The 19,358-nt window shown below is 54.2% G+C and overlaps 7 protein-coding genes across 7 annotated transcripts; 5 read left to right on the top strand and 2 right to left on the bottom strand.

The window, feature by feature from the left end:
* Nucleotides 1-236: 236 nt before the first annotated feature.
* RHO25_006006 (uncharacterized protein) lies at nt 237-1,027 on the top strand (the record flags this gene model as incomplete). Its single annotated transcript, XM_065602728.1, has 2 exons — nt 237-410; nt 464-1,027. The coding sequence occupies 2 exons, from the start codon at nt 237-239 to the stop codon at nt 1,025-1,027; spliced, it is 738 nt and encodes a 245-aa protein (XP_065458800.1).
* Nucleotides 1,028-1,500: 473 nt separating this feature from the next.
* Nucleotides 1,501-2,617, bottom strand: RHO25_006005 (uncharacterized protein; the record flags this gene model as incomplete). Its single annotated transcript, XM_023596866.2, has 3 exons — nt 1,501-1,508; nt 1,567-1,685; nt 1,818-2,617. The coding sequence occupies 3 exons, from the start codon at nt 2,615-2,617 to the stop codon at nt 1,501-1,503; spliced, it is 927 nt and encodes a 308-aa protein (XP_023451890.1).
* Nucleotides 2,618-3,320: 703 nt separating this feature from the next.
* On the top strand, nt 3,321-4,255 carry RHO25_006004 (uncharacterized protein; the record flags this gene model as incomplete). Its single annotated transcript, XM_023596865.2, has 3 exons — nt 3,321-3,406; nt 3,457-3,850; nt 3,902-4,255. The coding sequence occupies 3 exons, from the start codon at nt 3,321-3,323 to the stop codon at nt 4,253-4,255; spliced, it is 834 nt and encodes a 277-aa protein (XP_023451887.1).
* Nucleotides 4,256-4,861: 606 nt separating this feature from the next.
* Nucleotides 4,862-6,518, top strand: RHO25_006003 (uncharacterized protein; the record flags this gene model as incomplete). Its single annotated transcript, XM_023596864.1, has 3 exons — nt 4,862-5,358; nt 5,414-5,658; nt 5,911-6,518. 3 exons carry the CDS (start codon nt 4,862-4,864, stop codon nt 6,516-6,518), a joined length of 1,350 nt encoding a protein of 449 aa, XP_023451900.1.
* Nucleotides 6,519-6,672: 154 nt separating this feature from the next.
* On the bottom strand, nt 6,673-7,613 carry TIF35 (translation initiation factor eIF3 subunit g; the record flags this gene model as incomplete). The annotated part of the gene is made up of 2 exons (XM_023596863.2): nt 6,673-6,900; nt 6,957-7,613. The coding sequence occupies 2 exons, from the start codon at nt 7,611-7,613 to the stop codon at nt 6,673-6,675; spliced, it is 885 nt and encodes a 294-aa protein (XP_023451897.1).
* Nucleotides 7,614-12,887: 5,274 nt separating this feature from the next.
* Nucleotides 12,888-15,197, top strand: RHO25_006001 (uncharacterized protein; the record flags this gene model as incomplete). The annotated part of the gene is made up of 5 exons (XM_065602727.1): nt 12,888-13,175; nt 13,228-13,255; nt 13,306-13,988; nt 14,041-14,840; nt 14,891-15,197. The coding sequence occupies 5 exons, from the start codon at nt 12,888-12,890 to the stop codon at nt 15,195-15,197; spliced, it is 2,106 nt and encodes a 701-aa protein (XP_065458799.1).
* A 1,745-nt stretch (nt 15,198-16,942) lies between these two features.
* On the top strand, nt 16,943-18,154 carry RHO25_006000 (uncharacterized protein; the record flags this gene model as incomplete). The annotated part of the gene is made up of 1 exon (XM_023596861.1): nt 16,943-18,154. One exon carries the CDS (start codon nt 16,943-16,945, stop codon nt 18,152-18,154), a length of 1,212 nt encoding a protein of 403 aa, XP_023452147.1.
* Between the last annotated feature and the right edge of the window lie 1,204 nt (nt 18,155-19,358).

Below are 19,358 nucleotides of genomic sequence, written 5' to 3'. Positions count from 1 at the left end.
TGTAAGTGAACACTTTTCGTGTCTATGAACACTGGGACTGAAGTGCGAGTGGTTAAGAGTGCCGCACGTCTGTTTGCTGCAGGTTGGTCGTGACTGCCATCTGAGCTTCACTCGCACCTACCGTGGACTGCTGTCGCTTTCCGAAGCTTGAAACGCGACCCGTCACTTCTAGGCTACTCCAAGACCTTCCTGACCTCAACCTCCACAGTACATTCATCCGCACACATACCATTCAAATGGCCAACGGCACGGTGCAACAGCACTTCTGCAACAGACTAGAGGACTTCTTCGGCAAAGATGATCTGACCGACTTCGTGATCGTCTGTGGTGAACAAGAGTTTGAGGTCCACCGACTTGTCCTCGCATTGCACTCGGACGTGTTGTTCAAGGCGTGTACTGGTGGCTTCAAGGTACACGGAACGCTTGCACCGAAACGCCCCGAACATTACTCACCATATTGCAGGAGTCTCACGAGAGGAAAATTGACCTCACCGCAGACCATGAACCGATTCACATCGCGGTTCTCGTGGAATACATGTATACTTTTGGCCTCTGTGTACCAGTTGGTAAAGACGAAACGCTCGACTTTCTCGTGCACATGGCGATTCTTGCCGACAAATACAACATGAAGCATCTTCACGAGGAGGCCACTAGCACCTTCAAGATGTTTCAACCAATTTGTCGTCCTGCTATCATAGCGAACGCTGCTGAACTCGCTTACGATGCGCCAGCCGCCACTTCAGAGATACGCGAAGCAATCTGCTCTCAGGTCGCCGAGCACAAGGAGTGGTTGCGTAATGAGGACGGCAAGCCACTGGTCCAGACTATGGAGGAAGTCGGCAGCTTTGCGGTCGACGTTGCAAAGCGAATTGCCATGCCGGCTCCGCCGACATGGACGAAGTCATCAAGGAAGTGTCCATTGTGCCGCACATGGCAACAATTCCCTAGTCCACTGGCCGCACATCGCGTCTACACATGCGACACCTGCCCAGCAGCGTCCAAGGGCTCAAACTGGTTGCTGATGTAGCAGCTCAGCAGACCAGAAGGCATACGAGTGTATCGCAATAGATGGAGATATCGCACTCTTCGAAGCTGTTCAGCAGTCGGGCGTGACAGCTGTCACAGAAGTTGAGAATTGCAGTCGTGGTCGATGAGAGTCCATACGCTATGCTACTTTAGAACTTCAAAGGCAATAGCTGTTTTTCTGCTCGCCGTTCTGTTGGCCGTGTCAACTGACCTGCCAGCTGAAGTCGAACGTGGTGACTTCGCATGTGGTCAAGTGCAGCGGTATTGCAACTCGGGCCTTCCCATGACATTATGATATCTGATCTGGGTCGTACTGCTTACCGAGCTGCCCATGCTGAAAGAGTGGCATACTGCAGCGAGAATGCCTCAGTCCAATTTGTGCGAGCTGCTCCCACATGCTCTGTCGTTCCAAGCAGAGCAATCAATGCCACCAGTCAAAAATCTTTGCTCGTGGCCTTGGCTCGTCCGGCTGCTTTACGAGACTGTTGTACCGACCAATTAGCATCATTGTTCGATCAATGGACCTGAGTGTGAACTTACACTTCCACCTGTGCCCACAGACCGTACACTCGCAGAAAGTCGTGAGCGGTTCATCAGCGGAACGTGTCTGAGCCTGAGAGTAGGAAACCTTGCTCTCCTTGCAGCGGCCGCAAGTCATGCTATATGCTTAGTCAGCCAAAGTCTCTCAGACGCAAAGCAACCCTGCGCTGCCTGCCAGCGTGGAACTGACAAGAGCGCAGGGTTGTTGTAGAATGTCCCAAGGGTCAGCAAACGGAAGAAGGAATACGTACGTTGTCGAGATGGCCTTCGCCTCTTGAGCAGTCATCGCCTTGCTCATGTTCTCCTTCTCCAAAGCCTCATCTTCCTTCCGGCGATCCTCACTCTTCAGCTCCTCGCTTGTCATTGTCACGAAACGCTTGGGCTCAATCTTCTGAGTAAACACATCTCTTCTCAGCAGTTGATTGTCCTTGAACTTCAGATTCTGGAACAGCGATCGCATCTTCTGCTTGTAGTCGTTGTTCGTCTCGTTCTTGAAGTGCTCGAATGCAGCAACCTCGACTCTCCTAGCCACGCTGAAAATCGCATCCGGCGATTCTTCTGACATGAACGCAATCCCATCGTACATGAGCTTCAAGCACCCATCGCGAGTCTTGTCGCCCGTGACGTTGTAGTCGATGCGATCTGTCTGGGTATTGCGTTTGGCGGGTTCGACTGTGCTCTTGCGCTGCTCGCCCTTGACTTCCGACTTCACCTGAGGTGCAGGGCTGCCTGTTGCGCTTGCACCCAGGCCGTTCCTGCTTGGAGGTGCTGGACTATCACTTCCCGCCTTCTTCTTCTTTGCGTTGACCTCTTGCTTCCATCTATTTACCAGCTTCGAAGCAGTTTCTGCCACCTTCGGATCCTTGTTCTGTCGAAGCTTTGTTATAGCAATTCCGATTTTCGATTGCCGGAGCAGGTCTTCGGTTGCGCGAAAGTTCTCGAGCGGTTTGAGCAGGTCGAGCACGGTACTGGCTGGGTCTCCTGATTCGGCGGCCTTGAGAATCTGCCTGCCGATTTGCTGCAGCTCTTTGGCGTCCAGCTGTGATGCCATTTTGGAGCGGACTGGCGAGTCCGGTGGTGAGGTTGGGCGCGCGAAGGTGAATGATCGGTGGTCGCGAAAGGTGCGGCTGGACGTTTGAAATATTGCGGCAAGGCGGAGAGTGTTTGCTGGTCGTAGATTGTCGATGTGTGATGTTTGAATTTAAGAAAGGAAGTTGAGGTTGATCGCGAATCGTCGCTTCAGGCACGTGTCGCGTGCGCCTGCCGGCAATGCGCGGCTCCACTTGCCCGCTTTCACATGACAGGCTTAAAGCGAACATGAGGTGTTGGGACACGTTCGTACACCTCTGTTCGCTTGGATCGTTCTATGATTCGATTCGAATCGATCGCCTCTGTGTATATTACGATTGAATGAATGTGGTCTCCAAGAAACTCCCCGAGACCCCAGAAGCATGACACAAGCTATTTGCTGAGAGCCAGCAACACTTGACTTGAGATGACATGCGTGAAGGCCAAATTCAGGATACCCATATTCCACTCCTGCGAAGCCGTGATAGTCGAGCATGTACTATGCAGGCCATCTTGCTATACTTTTGAAGAAACGATGTCGTGAAGCGCAGCTGGGCGGAACGACCTGAAGCTTTCAAGCATCTCCCCTTTGGTGACAAAAGTCGTGGCACTGCCGTCTCCAGCCTGACCACGAAGCTCACTTCTCGTCACTTCTCCTCATTGAACCTCCGCAATCAACAGCAATCATGTGTCGATATTGTGGAGTACTCGTCGGCGAATGCCTTGCGCCTCTGATTAGAAGAACGGCAGGAATGGTGCAGAAAAGGACAATGTAGGATGAACACCCAAGAGCGATCACGAGCACATGCTGACGAGACACAGGAGCACCCGAGTCGCATACCGTCCAGCGACACGTTTGATACAGTCTACAGCCACTCAGGGTGGTATCAAATCATTCTCGTCATCAGCATCGCTGTGCAAGAAAGGAGGTAAGGCTGCCCGAGAAGAGAAGAAGGCCGAAACCAAGGGAAAGGGCGACGCCGCGGCCGAGGACCCGTACGACTTCACCGATCTGGAGAAGGATATATCGAATGCTCTGGAGAGGCTGAAGACGGACCTGTCGAAACTAAGAGCTGGTGGCCGTTTCAACCCTGAAGTTGTAGAGAATCTACGTGTGCAGCCGGACAAGCAGAGCAACCAGACCGTCAAACTCAACGACGTCGCCCAGGTCATTCCCAAAGGCCGCACTGTGCAGATCCTGGTTGGCGAGAAGGATGTGGGTGGAGAAATGAAGGACATTGATGGAAAGTACTAACTTCAATCGCAGCATGTTAAACCTGTTTCCTCCGCCATTCAGTCATCCTCACTGTCGCTTACACCACAACCCGATCCTACTGGACAGAACCCGCTTCTCTTAGTCCTCAACATCCCTCCTCCTACAGCAGAATCTCGAAAAGCAGTCATCGATGAAGCAGGCAAGGCAGGGGACAAGGCGAGCACGAGTGTCAGAGACGCTCGCGGCAAGCAGCAAAAAAAGCTTCGAGCGATGCAACTGGGAAAGTCTGCCAGGCCCGACGATTTGAAGAAGGCCGGCACAATGATGGAGAAAGTCGTCGAAAAGGCTACCGCTGAGCTCAAGAAAGTTGTGGATAATGCCAAGAAAGTACTTGAGAGCGGATGATACATTGATCTGTACTCTCGGCTTCACGATCTGTACCACTACGATTCTCCTCGACAGCTTCTGCCCAAGTCAACGAGTCACTCCGATACGTACGTTTCCATCCGAAGACAAGGCGCCGAGCCTACGGACATTCGGGAATAGGCTTTCAGATCGGCTTGGTAAGCTCGAGTGCCAATGGTCCCCAGACAAGTCCACTCTACTGTATCTTGAAGCGGCGGTTTGTCCCACAAGGCCCCACCTCCTGGCGACTTCAGGCCACCACAATGGGCTTAGCATAAGTCACTGACGGTGCACAACCTATCACGAAGTTCGGTGATGTCGAAGTTTCTAACGTGCTGGAGCTCGGATCAGCCTGGCAGCGTTTGCTTGCGGCATCTGCGCAATTTGCAGGTCGGTGGTGGCGCATCCCGCGACGCAACAACACAATGGTGTGCATGTAAGTTTCCACTATACTGCAGCAACATGACGTGAAATCCAAACTGCGTGTCCTGGGAAAGACCTCGCGAAGTGCATAAAAGCACTTTATGAAATTGCACGTTTGAGTGAAGCAAAGATCCCATCGCCGCCTCCTTCAGACTGCAACATCAATCTCTTGTCGTATCAATCATGTCGTCTGCAAACTACCCTCTTCGCAACAGCGGCATATACCGCAACCTTCCAACCTTCGACCCCTCCATCAAAGGCCTCACAGCACTGATATGCGGCGGCAGTGGGATCTCAGGCTTTCATGCTCTTCGTGCCCTGCTGGACTCACCGGAGCGATGGAGTACGATCTATATCCTGTCTCGCTCGCCCCTGCCGGAGAAGATGGTCGCACTTCTGACGGAAGACCAGAGGCAACGAACCAAACACGTCTCTGTCAATCTGCAAGGCGATGCTGAAGAGGTAGCCCAAAGCCTAAAAGATGCCCATGTCAAGCCAGACTACATCTTCTTCTATTCGTACATGACTGCTGAAAATGAGAATGCCATGGATGCAAAGGTCTCGCAGAAGCTGTGTGATCTGAATGTTCCCCTGATCAACAACCTCCTTCAAGCCCTGCCAAAGGCAGACATTCACCCCAAGAGGATCCTACTACAGACAGGAGGCAAACACTATGGAGTGTGAGTTGTGGATATTCTCGGCCAGACCATGTAACTTTCCTGACCAGAACGACAGACACATCGGCCGTGTGCGCAACCCAGTCCGCGAATCCGATCCAGCTCCCAAGCATTTGCAAGCCAATCAGTTCTACTATGAACAAGGTCGTCTGCTTGAGCAATATTGTGAGGAGCATCCAGAGACAGGCTGGAATATTGTTCGGCCATTTCCAATCATTGGTAGCGTGACACAGACCTGGATGAACACAGCTTATCCGTTTGGCGTCTACGCTGCCGTGCAGGCTCATAAAGGAGAGCCCCTAGGTGAGTACGCTTTCCAACACAATCAGAGCTACAGTGCAAGGACTTGGGCATTTGCACTTGCACTTTATCTTTACGGCGCATCCTAGGCCACTCGATCTGCATCCGGCTAGATTTGAAGCTTGTGGCCAATGATGGAGAGCAGACCTATCAAAGCAGCACTTCGCGAGCTGTACACACCAGTCATGCTTCAGCAGCCATCATTGACACCCTTAATTCCCAAACAATTCATGATACTGACCAACCGTGTTCCAGAATTCGGCGGCGACTGGGAAGCCTGGCAATTCGCGCAAGCAATGTCCACCGCTCGCATGACAGGCTACCTCTCCGAATGGGCCGTCCTAGAGCCCCAAAACGCAAACCAAGCCTTCAACGCCACAGACGGCTCTCTTCTCTCCTTCGACCATCTTTTCCACGAACTCGCTCGCTGGTACTCCGTCTCCAAAGGCGTGAATCTCCCTAAAACAGACTCTGAACGCTCCTTCCCTAGGAAAATGCAACTGGCAGGAGGCAAAGATTCGCCGTTGGGATATGGTCCTCCTCTTGAGACGCCTCTCGAATTTTCGCTTGCGGACTGGGCGAGGAAGCCGGAGAATCATCAGGCGTGGAAGGAGATTCAGGAGCAGAGTGGAGGGAGATTAACGCATGATCCTTTCGGAAGTGAAGAGGAGATAGATAAGACCTTTCTGGGAGATTATTGTTATTTGAGATATGGTGTTATCGGACAGGATAAAGTGCGGAGAGCTGGGTTTACAGGATATGTGGACATTCTGGAGGCATTCTTCGAGACATTCGAAGAATTCGCCAAGTTGGGAATGTTGCCGGAGATGAAGGTTGACGCAGCGATTCCACTGGGTGCATGAAGAATTAGCAGGACAATCCTGAATGTAGAAGGTAGTACGAAGGCGATCAGATCTTGCATTTCATCTATCCGCTTCTTCGCGATGCACCGCGACTCCAGGCGATGCGACCCATACCGTAGTACATGCAGAATTTTCGTAGCTTTCCAGCTGCTCTCTAAGTAGTGCTCTTCTTCGCGAATTCGACACGCAAGATCAAATGCCCGTAACCGAAACCATCCATCTTCTCGCAAGCACGTGCAGCATCTGATCGGTCTGCGTAACTGACGAACGCAAAGCCCTTTGCTCTGCCTGTTTCACGGTCCTTAGCCAAGAAGACACGAGTGACGCGGCCGTAACGCTCGAACATCTCGCGCAGATCGCCTTCTTCTGCGAATTCTGAGACCTGTGAAACATGTCAGTATGCGCCAGATGCAGGAAAAGGACCCTTCGTAAACTCACGTTTGTGACACGCAACGTAGCAAGATCGTCCCTCTCGAACTTGCCACCCATTCTCTCACCGCCACCAGCACCGGCGGCACCCTTACGCAGATGCGGCGGCACATAACTGCTTCCACCAGCACCCAAGCCTCCCTTATCTTCTCCCGTAATAGCATCCATGTCCGCCGGCGCAGCATCCTCTCCCGTCGGCGCCATGGTGTCCTTGAACGGACACTTTGTCGTAAAGTGATCTCCCGAACAAATACGACATTTGATCTGCATCTTCTTCAACGCCTCTGCCTTCTTATCCTCCTCAGGAGCCTTCTCTTGCGCACCACCGGCCTTGAAGCCCACCTGCGGTCGGAAAATGATGTTCTCGCCAAGTGTCGTAGTATCCGGATGCGGGCCCGCTGCGCGACCAGCCTCGATGCCCATCTTGGGCCATGCTCTGCGCTCCGCGACACGAGGGTTTTCTCGCTTCTTTACGACGCTGCGGCGAATTCTTTGTGTGCGCTTGACCTTCTTGCCCTCCTCGTTGATGAAGAATGTGATGACTGTTTCGGTGCCGTCCTTGTTCTTGGTGATTTGTGGGGCGGGAATGGCGTTGCTGAGATCGGGCGCATCGTCGTCGTCGGCCCAGTCGGTGCCTCGCGGCGGGTTTTGTACTGCGGCGGCCATGTTGTGTGTGGTGATGTGGACTGTTCAAAAAGTTCAACACGTGAAGCGGCGTTGTCGAATTGTGGAAGGTGCGAGTGTGGGGTCAGTCACGTGAGCGCGTCACAGAAATTCCTGAGACGCAGCTGTGCGCGTGTTGCACTGCTCTACAGGTCGTGTATCGAAGCTGCACACAAAGTCGCTGAATCCAGCGCAGCCTGTGAAAAGGCACCAGTGTAAAATCCTGTGCGGTACTACATGACGGATATGATCGACCTACATTGCCGTCCGTTGGCATATGTCTTTCAGCACGATTGGTCCTCGAGCGATCTGTCTGATGGATTTCCAACAGCCTACGTACTCACTACTCTTGGGCTTGGAGAGAACATAACGATGCCCCTGCCGGATAATGTCTCTGCCGGCTGTCTGCTTGTGGTGGCGGCTCACGTAGGACTCACAGACAAGCGTATATTGCTGTCCAGGAGAATTGATGTGCGGCGACGCGTCTGTGCCCCAGCTTGATCACGAGCTGACGACACATCAGGCCATTGCTCGTACCCTCTGCGTCAGGGGAGTACTGAGGCTCCTTTTGGTCGCCACATCTAGTTGTGCCGAGAATTGGGACACCTTAACATGTACCCTCTAGTAGGACGCGGAGGCGTGATAGGTGTCAGTTGTGACGTCGAATTTGTGAGACTGTCTCAAATGCGAGCAAACCCGAGTCAGTCGGGAGAGCATACTGAACGAAAGCATCCTTCGGTATGACTTGTGGCGTGTGGCGTCGACATGAGCTTCAGAGCCATTCCAGATACCGGCCGTAAGCAAGGTCTATCTTTTAGGTCGTCGGCCCAGAAGGCCTAGAATACCATCCAGCCGTTCATGGTCTGCGGGCTCGCGGGTATGCATATCCAAATGCTAGGATCTAGTCAGTACGATCCTTAGGTTAGACTTCGGGCATGGCAATACTTCGCTATTGCGGGTAAGAAAAGGATATGCACGTCACGCTAGACGAGAAGCATCCACTTCGACGTCAGGTCTCTCTTGGAAGCTGTCTGGACTCTGGCGGCGGTGCGCTCGTTGGTAATGCTGGCCGAAATGAAGGAACGAGGTCAAATCGGATATTGCTGTCCATCAAGCTAGCAATGGAGCTAGAGTGCACCCTTGCTTGATGATCGTGATTCGGAAACTGAAGGACACCGCCCTTCGGGGGAAAGCACATTGGATAATGCGTCGCTGTTCATCAATAGTACCTTGCTAGTTTAGGATCACAGCCAGTATCAGACTTGGCGTGCCTTCAACCTACAAGCATCAGCGTGCCGTCCTTACCGAAGGAAAGCTCACCAAATGCTCCGTTGTCGACATGGAGAGCATTCTTGCGTCAGGATCACATCTCCGAGGCTCTCTATCAGGGCGGACTATACATTCAGGGTGTCCAGCTAATCCGGAGGTGTTCGACCAGGATCGATGCAAGTCCACCGAATGAGATTGAGTGCTGAGGCACCATCCTCATTTCTCGTCACTGCGGCCCCTGCCACGCATTCGGGTCCGGAACATGAGCAAGCACCAATTGCGTCCCGTCAACCCGAAAGGGAAGGCCAAGTTACGAAGTAGCCGGCACGGCCCTCGAAATGATCCGAATTGTGTGTGAATGGCCCGCAATGAACGACATGGCATGCGTTGCTTACCGCGCTGGCGTCAGACCCGAGACATCCTGGCGCCTGCTCTATGTGAAGCGTGCCGCCAATGATACTAGGTAGCCCAACAAGGTGGGAACAAATGACAGACAGACAGGCAGCGCGAATCGAGTGCCTGTCTGATCGAAGAGCAGTGAGCCCGCCGGCTCGTATTGTACGTGATTTGCCTGCACTGGATATTTTTGTTTTGCGTATCGAGCGTGAACGTCGAAGGTTGTGCCAAGGCTAGTCTCGTTCGTATTGGAGAAGTCCTAGGTGAAATGGCGTTCTCCTATCAGCCTGAATGTTTATCAGGCCGTGCGTCACACGCTGTAGTCTGATACGCCATGCCCGCTCAATGAATCACAGCACAGAGGGCCGCACAAAGTCCGGAGCCCGAATTGCGCCTGCATCAGCATGAGACTCCGGCAGTAGAAGTCATTCAGACGCTTCGTGTCTCCTTTGCGCATTCGATGTCTCTTAGACACCGGGATCGAGAGGCACGGTCTCGGCATCATCCAACTTCATCCGGGGAACCATGCCAAGCAGACGTTCGTGAGGCGAGAGGAGTGCCGAAGGGCGTGTGATGGCGACCAGGCGTGCCAGGCCACGGTTTGGCGGTTTTGGTTCGCGAAACCCAGAATTTCTAGCCACCGGAGGTATTGCTGTTTTGGGACAAATCTGGGATCGAGGGTGCAGGACCTGGAGATCAACAAGTGCGAATTGCAGGACCTTGTCGGAACTATTGTTGGCGCATTCACGTTTGCCATGTCCACGACCGCCGTCGATCTGGTGCAGTTGAAAGGAAGCTCCGCCACCTGTTGTCGGTCTTCGAGCAGGTTTTGCGCAGGAACTTGGCGTGAATTGGGCATGCTGGCAGTGTCGAGCCACATCCTGAAACGTTGAACAGACTATTGACGTCGATCTAGCCACGCGTGGCTCGCTCAACTGACGTTATACCGCACCTAGGCTGCGCGGTATAAGCCGTGTACATCGATAGTCGTAAGTGTCGTATACTGCGATGGCTAGGCATTCTGGCTGGAGCAGTGGTGGAGAAGCCAATGCACTCCTGTCTCATCACTGGTGGACAGGGCCCTGGTGACGTTGGCGGGGAGTCGCAGCGCGAGAGTCCGTGGCTGGAATCTGATTTCGGCATGTGTGAAGCTGACGATCTTTGCCTTGCCGTGCGTGTCAGGCATTTCGCATTCGCAAGCAGACATCGAGAAAGGCAAAGGAAGGGACGAAGAATGCTAGCTCTGTGAGATCGACATGCGTCCGTGCGCTGAAACGGAGCCAACAACAGCGGGCCCAAACCATGTGAGACAAGGATCCGATGAGAGCAGGCCGCCGATCATGCAAGAGCCTATGGGGCCCCTATGGTGCGACGGGCTTTCGATATTGCATCGTCGTCAACGTGTGCGATCAACAGCAGAACAAAATACGCTTTGGCAGCTGCGATTGCGTTGCGCCGGAGCTTCGCAGAGGTGCATGCCACAATACAGCCTGTTGTCAGCGTGCGCTATCGTGCATCTGGTAATCACATAGCCGTGTCTTTTGCATTGACTTTGTCGGTGCTACGAGGTCATGACTGGTCTGCTCGGATGGCTATTTTGGCTGTCGTGCCTTTCGCATTCATGGCCCCCAGTCCCTGTCGCAAGGCACAGCATCGCACAGCAGGCAGCATGAGACCCACGATATCACCCATTGGCGCAGGGACATGGCGCCTCTCCCACGTGGGCATCATGGCAAATGTAAACTCTAACTCTGTCTCGGCTCCCGGGCCTGCGGGCGCTCCGCCATGGCTCTGTCTCTTCTGCAGCCTGTGTTCGCTCCGTGCGCCGCCGCTTGCGTTGGCACCGTAGACACATGCAGCGACGAACATGGCAGAGTCTTGCACGCCGAGTCAGCCGGCGAAAATGCCTTGCCATAGCCCATGGCGATCATCGTCTTGCAGCACGAAGCAGATCGAAGATGACTCGGCACCGAGATGGTCATGGTACTGTAGGAGCATGCGCAAGCCAGCAACTACGGACTGTCGATCTCTGGAGTATGTCTTCGGCCGACATGGTCGCGACAGTCGCACGATACCGGCGAATGTGTCGCTCCGTCGCAGACAGCCATGTACCAGAGCAGCAGTGCGCTAGCTGACGATGATGGCTGTTCTGTTCGCAGGCTCAGGCGCAACGGCGTCTCACCGTCGTGGTCGTCAGACGAGCGATATGCCGCTTTGAAGGTTAACATATTGCCTCGCAGTAGTAGGGGCGTTTGAGTGGCTGCCCCGGCGTGCGAGGCGGAGGTGGCGTCGAGCTTTTCCACGCCGCGACGCACCTGCGAGGCGTTTTACGGCGAGAGAATAGGCCATAGACTTTGGCCCTCGCCATCCAACCCTAACGTGCTTGGCCGCGACGGAAGACGCCGGGTTGGCATCATCATCAGAGCCTCGAGTGCCCTCTTGACGCCCAAAAGCGTTCGTAGGCAGCGCGTTACTGGCCTGACGATCGGCTTCCGGAGCGCAGTGGGCCGCCGAGCTGCTGCACGTTGGGCCCCTGTCCACGCCTTCCGCTGGGCGCTGGAGCTGTCAAGTGTAGTTCTAGCGCGCGCTCGTCGACGCTGCGGGCGTGCGGGTGGTGGAGCCCTCGCGCGCGCAGACCTGCGCAGGCCACGGCGGTGGTGGCGGCGGCGGCAGACTTTTCTGCGCTCCATCTCATCATCATCAGCAGCAGCAGAGGCGCGCGCACGGGAAGGATGCTGCGCCGGGCATGAAACATGGAGTACCACGTCGGCGCGCTCACTCATCACCACCAGCGCGGGCAGGGCAGGCCAAATGCTCCGAAGGATGCGCGCCCGCCGTCTCACCATGGCCTGTCCGCAGTGCTTGTGCAGACTGAGGCGCGGCGCGCGAGAAGCTTCGTTCACTCGCAGCACGCAGCGCCAGCCAGCCTGCTTGACCGCCCAGACTTGCGGCTGCTCGTTGGTCTGCACGTAGTGGCACACATCCCTACCACCCATGCGCACAGACTAACAGCGACTCCCGGTGTCGATCACTCGCCGTGCAGTTCGAAAAGGAAGAACGTCCGATTGAGTACCGCCCCGCCTGGCCCTTGTATCAAGCAAGCTTCCTTATTGCCCACGAGCGAACATGTGGATCTGCTGTTCTGCCAAAGGGGCCACTGTCGCTGCTCACGGAGTCTGCCGTGCTGCACGTGTTGATCATGTCCATCGATCTAGACATATGAACAAGGTCGCTATACCGTCCGCGACCCATCCAGCAGACGACGCTGTGCCGTGTCTGTCCATTGTTCCGCGCCCTCGTGACCGAGCCACTGGCGGCTCCTCAGCGCTGCAGATCACCACGTTATCACCACGTTGTGATCAAAGCCTGCCGCCACGGCCCTGCCAGTTTTCGACCATACGGGGCGGCTGACGCCTTTGCCGGAACTTCAAACGGCCATCAGCATCCTGCAGACACTGGGCACATTAAGCATACAGACCTTCTGAAACCTTACCCGCCGCCCCCAGGCACGCTATACAACTCTACACCACGGCCACTCGGTACTCGACGAAGTCTATCTCTTGCTTGTGAACATTGCCACTGCGTCCCGGACAGGGACGACTAAACCTCGTCATGGACGGCCATGGTCATTACCCACCGCACATGTACTACCCTCATGGCTTCCCTCCGACACCCAACATACCAGCGGATGCATATCAACAGACGCCAAGACTCCACCAGGTGCAGAACATGTCGATGGAAAGCATAGGCTCGTACTCCGATTTCGAAGACGCTGGGAGAACGATGCTTCCCCCACAGGCGCCTGCGCGGTCACGGCGGCGTCAGCCACAGGGAGCGGAGCATGTCAAGCACAGGCGGACCAGGAGCGGGTGCTACACCTGCAGACAGCGGAGAGTGAAGGTGAGGTGTAGCAACATGCGTTGACGGCCCAAGTACTGACGGACGACGAAAGTGCGACGAGAGCCATCCGATTTGCGACAGTACGAACTCCCATAGTGGTGCAGAAGCATGCAGTTGACCAAATATCTAGGGTGTCGAAAGGGCAAGCGCGAATGTACTTACCCGGGTGACGCAGTTAGCGCACCTTCCACCGCAAGGTCAAAAGGCAGCCGACGGAAAGGGTCCCCCAACGGCTCCAGCCCATCAGGTAGCGATTTCGACGGCGATGAACACGAACCTCTGTCGGCCATCCCAGATGTGGACGAGGACGATCTCAACCATGACGACTCGTCGTCGGAGCGCAAACCGTCAGATACACCCAGCACGCGACCGGAGCAGAACACATCCCCAGCAGCAGACGCCAGCGTCCACGGCGCACGGCCGCACGCGCCCCGGACGTCTTCGCGACAGTCAATCAGGAGCAGCAGCATCTCGCAGAATGCACGGTGGAATGCGCTACCCAAGGATGTGAAGTACTACCTTCAGTTCCACCAGCAACACATGACGCACCACCACTATGCTTTCAAATACGACGGGGGAGACTTCCTGAAGACCACCTTCCTGGAGATTGCTATGAACGACGGAAGCGCAGCCCTGCTCTATGCCATCGTGGCATTCGCAGCCTATCACCACGCCGTTGCGCAAAACGACAGCGACATTTCGGCGTTCCTGTCCTATTACAACAAGTCCATAGCGTTCCTGCAGCAATCGCTCAAGAAGCAAAGGCACAGCATTGCAACCTTGCTGACGATCCTTCAGCTCGCGACGATCGAGGTATGGAACCGCATGGTGGATGGCAGGTCCCTGTCGGCTAACACATCTTTAGGAGTTCTTAGGAGACTGGGTCAACCTACTCGGTCACCAGAAGGCAGCTTATCAGATTCTCACCGATCTCTTCACCCCTCAAACGATCTTACAGGACGAGACACGACGCAAAATCATCACCTGGTATATTCGCTTCGACCTCTTCGCAGGGATGCTCTCCGGTGGAGAGACCATCCTCGACCGTCAATGGTTCGCTGCTTCTGCAGACTTCTACAAACGACAGACGAGGGACAAACCGAAAGATCTCGGCGCTCGATTCGAATCGTACTTTGCAACGACGCGGCTTCTGGCAACGGACGTGACGATCCTTTTCGCTGGCAAGGCGAAGGGCACCATAAGCGACGAAGCTTTTGTCGCAGGAATTGAAACACTGTCCAAGGAGTTTGCAGAGTTTGGGCATACAATCGAGACCGCGTTCACCGATCCTTCATGTTTTGTCACTGCCTTCCCAGAAGCTCTGCCACCTGGGGAAGAAGATCTTTTTGGCTTCCGAGATCCACGGTTCCTATACGCCGGAGAGCTGGCAACCATGAACTTTGTTCTCATAGACCACCTGGCCATCGACCTCATGTTGAAATACCAGTTGGGCATGGCCATGGGACAATCGCCCTCCCCTGAGCTGACACAGATTGCGATGAGGAAGTGCAAGTTGTTCGATGCGATTCAATACAATCAGGAGGGCGGACAAAACGCGATCCTGGGGTGTCAAGCAAGCCTCGGTATCATGAGTCTCTTTCTGCCCAAGGACGAGCGACACACAAGATGGTGTCAGAGAAAGTTTGCACGCATTGAGCAGCTCGGGTATGTTGGACGAAGATCAGGGGGCCCCGATTAGGCTAACTCTGAGCCAGATACATCTACCCTGAGACCTTTCGCAAACGTATGAGCGACACATGGTCCGAGGACGTGTCGCATTGGTGGCTGCCCAACGACGAGGGGTATCCAGCTACTATCCGCACCATTCGCGAATTCGTCGAGTATCGAGCGACACGGCCGACAGATGCCTGGGCTACAGGGATAAGCAATATGAGTGGTATATTTCGCACAATGAATCTGGACGAGCATGGGTTTTCTGACGACCTTAAGAGCTTGGGAAATGGTTCCGTAGACGGGAGTCTTAGCCCGGCCATTCAAGATCCGACAACAAGTCCTCCATGACCATGAAGAGCATCCACCAACTTCACTTCCGCCAGCTGCAGAGGCTAGGTTCAATTGTGATACCAAAGCAGTGCTGTGCTCAAGAGCTGTCTCCGCTCTCTGCTGCATGCGACGAGGACCCGCGGTGCCTGATCGCGTGACCGGCTGCATCGCTTCCTTTCAAGACAGAGACAGGACCTTGGAATCCCCACCTGGACAGAGAGACAAGCACCGTCCAGTCATCGAAGACGATAAACACTCTGCAGCGCATGAGACCTTAAACATCTCGTACATCTCGGGACTTGCCTTGCCCCCCGCTCGACCATCTGCCACGGTCGCCAACATGGCGGCACTGCTTGGCGATGCGCGCAATTGACGGCATTGATACTCCATGCACTGTGGGGCCAATGTGCTGCGCTATCAAATCACACGTCTGGAGGCCGAATCCGAATACATGCTTGTCAGCTGGATGCGCCGTTCTGCAAGTTCACCGCCTCGCCGTTGTGGCCATACAATAGAATTGGAGGTTCGACCATACGGAAAAACCGGTCAAATACATCCACTCGCGACGGACAGGGGCCATGAGTTGTGGTGCATCTCTCGTACAGCGGCCAGCGGGAGGCAAGCCGGTGTCAGCCCAGCATGGGGGAAGAGCAGAAGGAAAGACAGTTCTTCTGCAGTCCTATTATTAACGATATGGCCTGCCCTTTGCCCATGCCCGAGCAGCGCATGATGAGTAAGTGCCAATTGCGCAGGAGCGAGGCCTGGGCCATTGTGACCGGGTTGTTGGAGCTACGCACAACAAGCCTGTACCCAGACCTGCAGCCGTGAAGATTTGAAATAGAGGAAACCTCACAGACAAGCGCCACTCGCACTGGAGATCCTGGCCTCGTGCGAGAGCAAAGGATCTGGACCTCCGGCCTTGCATATCTTGTGCAGAAGCAACACCGGCAGAACATCAGTCCGTTCGGTTCAGGACTCTCCTCTCTGCTGTGGATACCTGTGCAATGGACATGTTCTGAGCACTCGGAACCAGATGCAGCTTGCCGCTTCGTGGCGCTCTGTACGACAGTCAGCTGTTTCAGGAATGACGCCAATGACGCCCCTTTCCAGAACGGAATGTCTCAACATCCAGGACGTGAAATCGTGATGCAATGTGTCCATCGGACTTTGAGACAGTGCTTGATACTGCCTTGCAGTGTCCTGCCTCGAGGCCTCACCTGGCTCCAACGACGAATTGGTATATCTGCTGTCATGCACAGAACCTCTGTCAGTCATCTATGGAGTCATGTCGCTGCTGATGCATCTAAGCATGGGAGGACGAACTCGCCGCAAACACTCCCGTATGTTGGGAGACAGGAAAGCCGATGAGATTGTCCAAAAACGCGGTTCAATCGAAAACCGACTCGATCCAACAAGAAGTAATCATAGAGCCGCAAGGCATCCTTTCGAAATACCCCGTAGCTCGATGTCACAAGTCAAAAAGCTGCTTCGCGGCCTGTATACATATCACAAGAATTTGTAAATACAAAGCTACGCTATTTGGAGAAGACGCCCAATGGCATCAGACAACGTGTCAAGCGCTTCAAGCTAGAGAAGATAGCTGCATAGAAACTACGGCTTTGGCCGAGCACGCCGACATCCCTGCCGCTTTCACGTTGACTTCACCTGAGCTTCGATATTGAGGAAAGAGAAAACTGACCTGGCAGCAACATTTACGTGAGATAAAATAGGTCAACGTATCGTCGGGTTACGAAGCTACAGCAATGTCCTCCAATATACAAGATGATTCGGCAACCCATCTGGAAACCCTCCGCAAACTAGACAAGACTTCCTTCCAATCTGAAGCTTCTCGAATTGTTGCGCTTAATGAAGCTCGTGCTCTCGTGCGGCGTCTCGAACAGCCTTGGGAAAGAATGTACGATGTTGCTTGGACTTACCCTGCTTTCATCGCTAGTCTTCGCGTCGCGCAGGACTTGAACATATTCTCGCATCTCACTTCTTCTCCGCAATCGAGCTCTCAACTTGCGGAGAAAGTTGGTGCGGACCCAGTGCTTCTCCGACGTTTACTTCGAGTTTTGGTCAAAGAGCATATTATTGATGAATGTTCGGAGGAAGCGGATGCGTATCTGGAAACGGAGATTAGCCGAGCGTTGAAGGATCCTGAAGGGGTGGTTACAGGTTTGGATGTGTATTACCTGGCAGGTATGCAGCAGGAGAAGAGGCTGCCGGAGTATTTGAAAGAGACTGGGTATGAGAATCCTGAGGATGGGGAGAGACCGCCTTGGAAGTGGATTGAGGGTGTTCCGGACTACGAAGGGGATCGGTGGAGTTGGATGAAGACGAGGCCGGAGCATCAGAGGAAGTTCAACCAGTTTTTGGCGGCGGTCAGGAAGGACTCGGTGGCTTGGACGGAACTGTATGGGATTGAGAGGGTGGTGGAGGGGTGGGATGGAGAGTCGGTGGTTCTTGTGGATATTGGTGGAGGGAATGGAAGGGACGTGAGTAACTTTGCGAAGGCGATTGAAAGAAAGTTGCCGTCTGCGAAAGTGGTGTTGCAAGAACGGAAGGAAGTCATCGACGGCCTCAAAGATTCCGATGGGCAGCTACACCCTCAAATCGAGCTGATGCCGCACAACTTCTTCGAGTCGAATCCCGTCAAAGGCGCGAAGGTTTACTTCATGCATGCCATCATCCATGACTGGGCGGAGAATAAAGCACGGGAGATTCTGGCACGTGTTCGAGATGCGATGAAACCAGGGTACAGTCGATTACTGCTCTTCGATCGTGTCGTGCCGGAGAGAGCTACCGATTGGGATGCGAGGACCGCTGCTCTCGATATTAATATGATGTGCAATTATGCGTCGTTGGAAAGGACCGAGGTACAATGGAAGGGCCTGATTAAAAGTGCTGGTTTGAAGTATCTTGGCTACCGAAAGGTCCCGGGACCGTCTTCTTTCATTGAGGCTGAGCTGTAACTTCTCGCTGGGCAGCACTGCTTCATATGTTGTTTCGTCTGATGGTACGCGTTGGAAGGCCACGCAAGACGGCAGTTCTGGGATGCGCACCTACTGTCTTTGTGGCAAGTCATCGGGAAGCATCGATCTACGCGAATCGCTCTGGTTCTCGCGCCATTTCCTGCACACTCTGACAAACAAGTCGGCGCCTTCGCCTGAGCCTGAGATTGGCACCTTCGCAGTGCGGAGGATGTACGGCACGTTCTGGTTCATTTGCAAGAAAGGCCTGAGCTGAGATCTGTGACCAGAAATGCTGTGGCAGTCCCAGTAATGCAACTTCCCCGACTTCAGCTCTTACCGACTGCGCCTTTCCTCGCTTGCTTTCGGGTGTCCATCTTGCACTCATCATGGAAACTGCCTGGAGCATATTTCTGTTGGTCAAGTGAAAGCACATCGTGATGGCTTCCAGCACCGGAGAAGTTAAGAAGCCCGCACCGGCGACTTGTCGCTACTCTCGCAGAAGGGGCGTAGAAAAATGCTGCTGGCAGCCTACAATTTGCCATTCCATAACTTTCGTTCCAAGGTGGCATATATAAGCGTTCGAGAGCGAGCCTTCGAAGATGAGCCAAGACGAGGGCAGCTCCGGACATTGGGCAGCATTCCCACGATAACTGGATATTGCCAGTTCGTGGTGGCCCATGCAGAATCTTCTCATGGATCTGGAAAGACTGCGCAGAGGTCGATCCGTCACTTTCCTGGTGGTCTTATAATCTACGAGTGCCTTTGACCATGGCGTAGCCAAGACTTCAAATTTCACGACCAGAAAGAGTTGAGAATTTGCTGAGCCGAGGGATTTCATGGACACTTGAGTACAACGGCTTGGATATTGATGGTCCTTGAGTTGTACGGCGACCTTTTTCGAAGCAGATAGTTGCTCTGTGCCGTCTTTGGTCGGAAGCTGCGGCGATGCTCCCACGCCACCAAGTCGAGCGCTCCGACATTCTAATCGTCCCGCTGTGGATGTGCACTTCTTGGTCGGCGCTCCAGTAGAATCCCCAGGGAGATGAGGAGCCCGTCCAACGGAAGAGGCCCTGGATTTCAATGTTGCCATCAGGCGCTGGGTGGGCCTCTTGACGTGCAGAGAACGCGGTATGAATGGCAAACAGCGAATGGCCACCTCACTTCCAAAGAGCTGATCGGCACCAGCAGCTCTCCAAGGTGATCT

The sequence above is a fragment of the Cercospora beticola genome, chromosome 4 (genome assembly GCF_033473495.1).
Source record: "Cercospora beticola chromosome 4, complete sequence".
NCBI classification, from domain to species: Eukaryota; Fungi; Ascomycota; class Dothideomycetes; order Mycosphaerellales; family Mycosphaerellaceae; genus Cercospora; species Cercospora beticola.
This window is presented reverse-complemented; position numbering and strand designations above follow the sequence as displayed.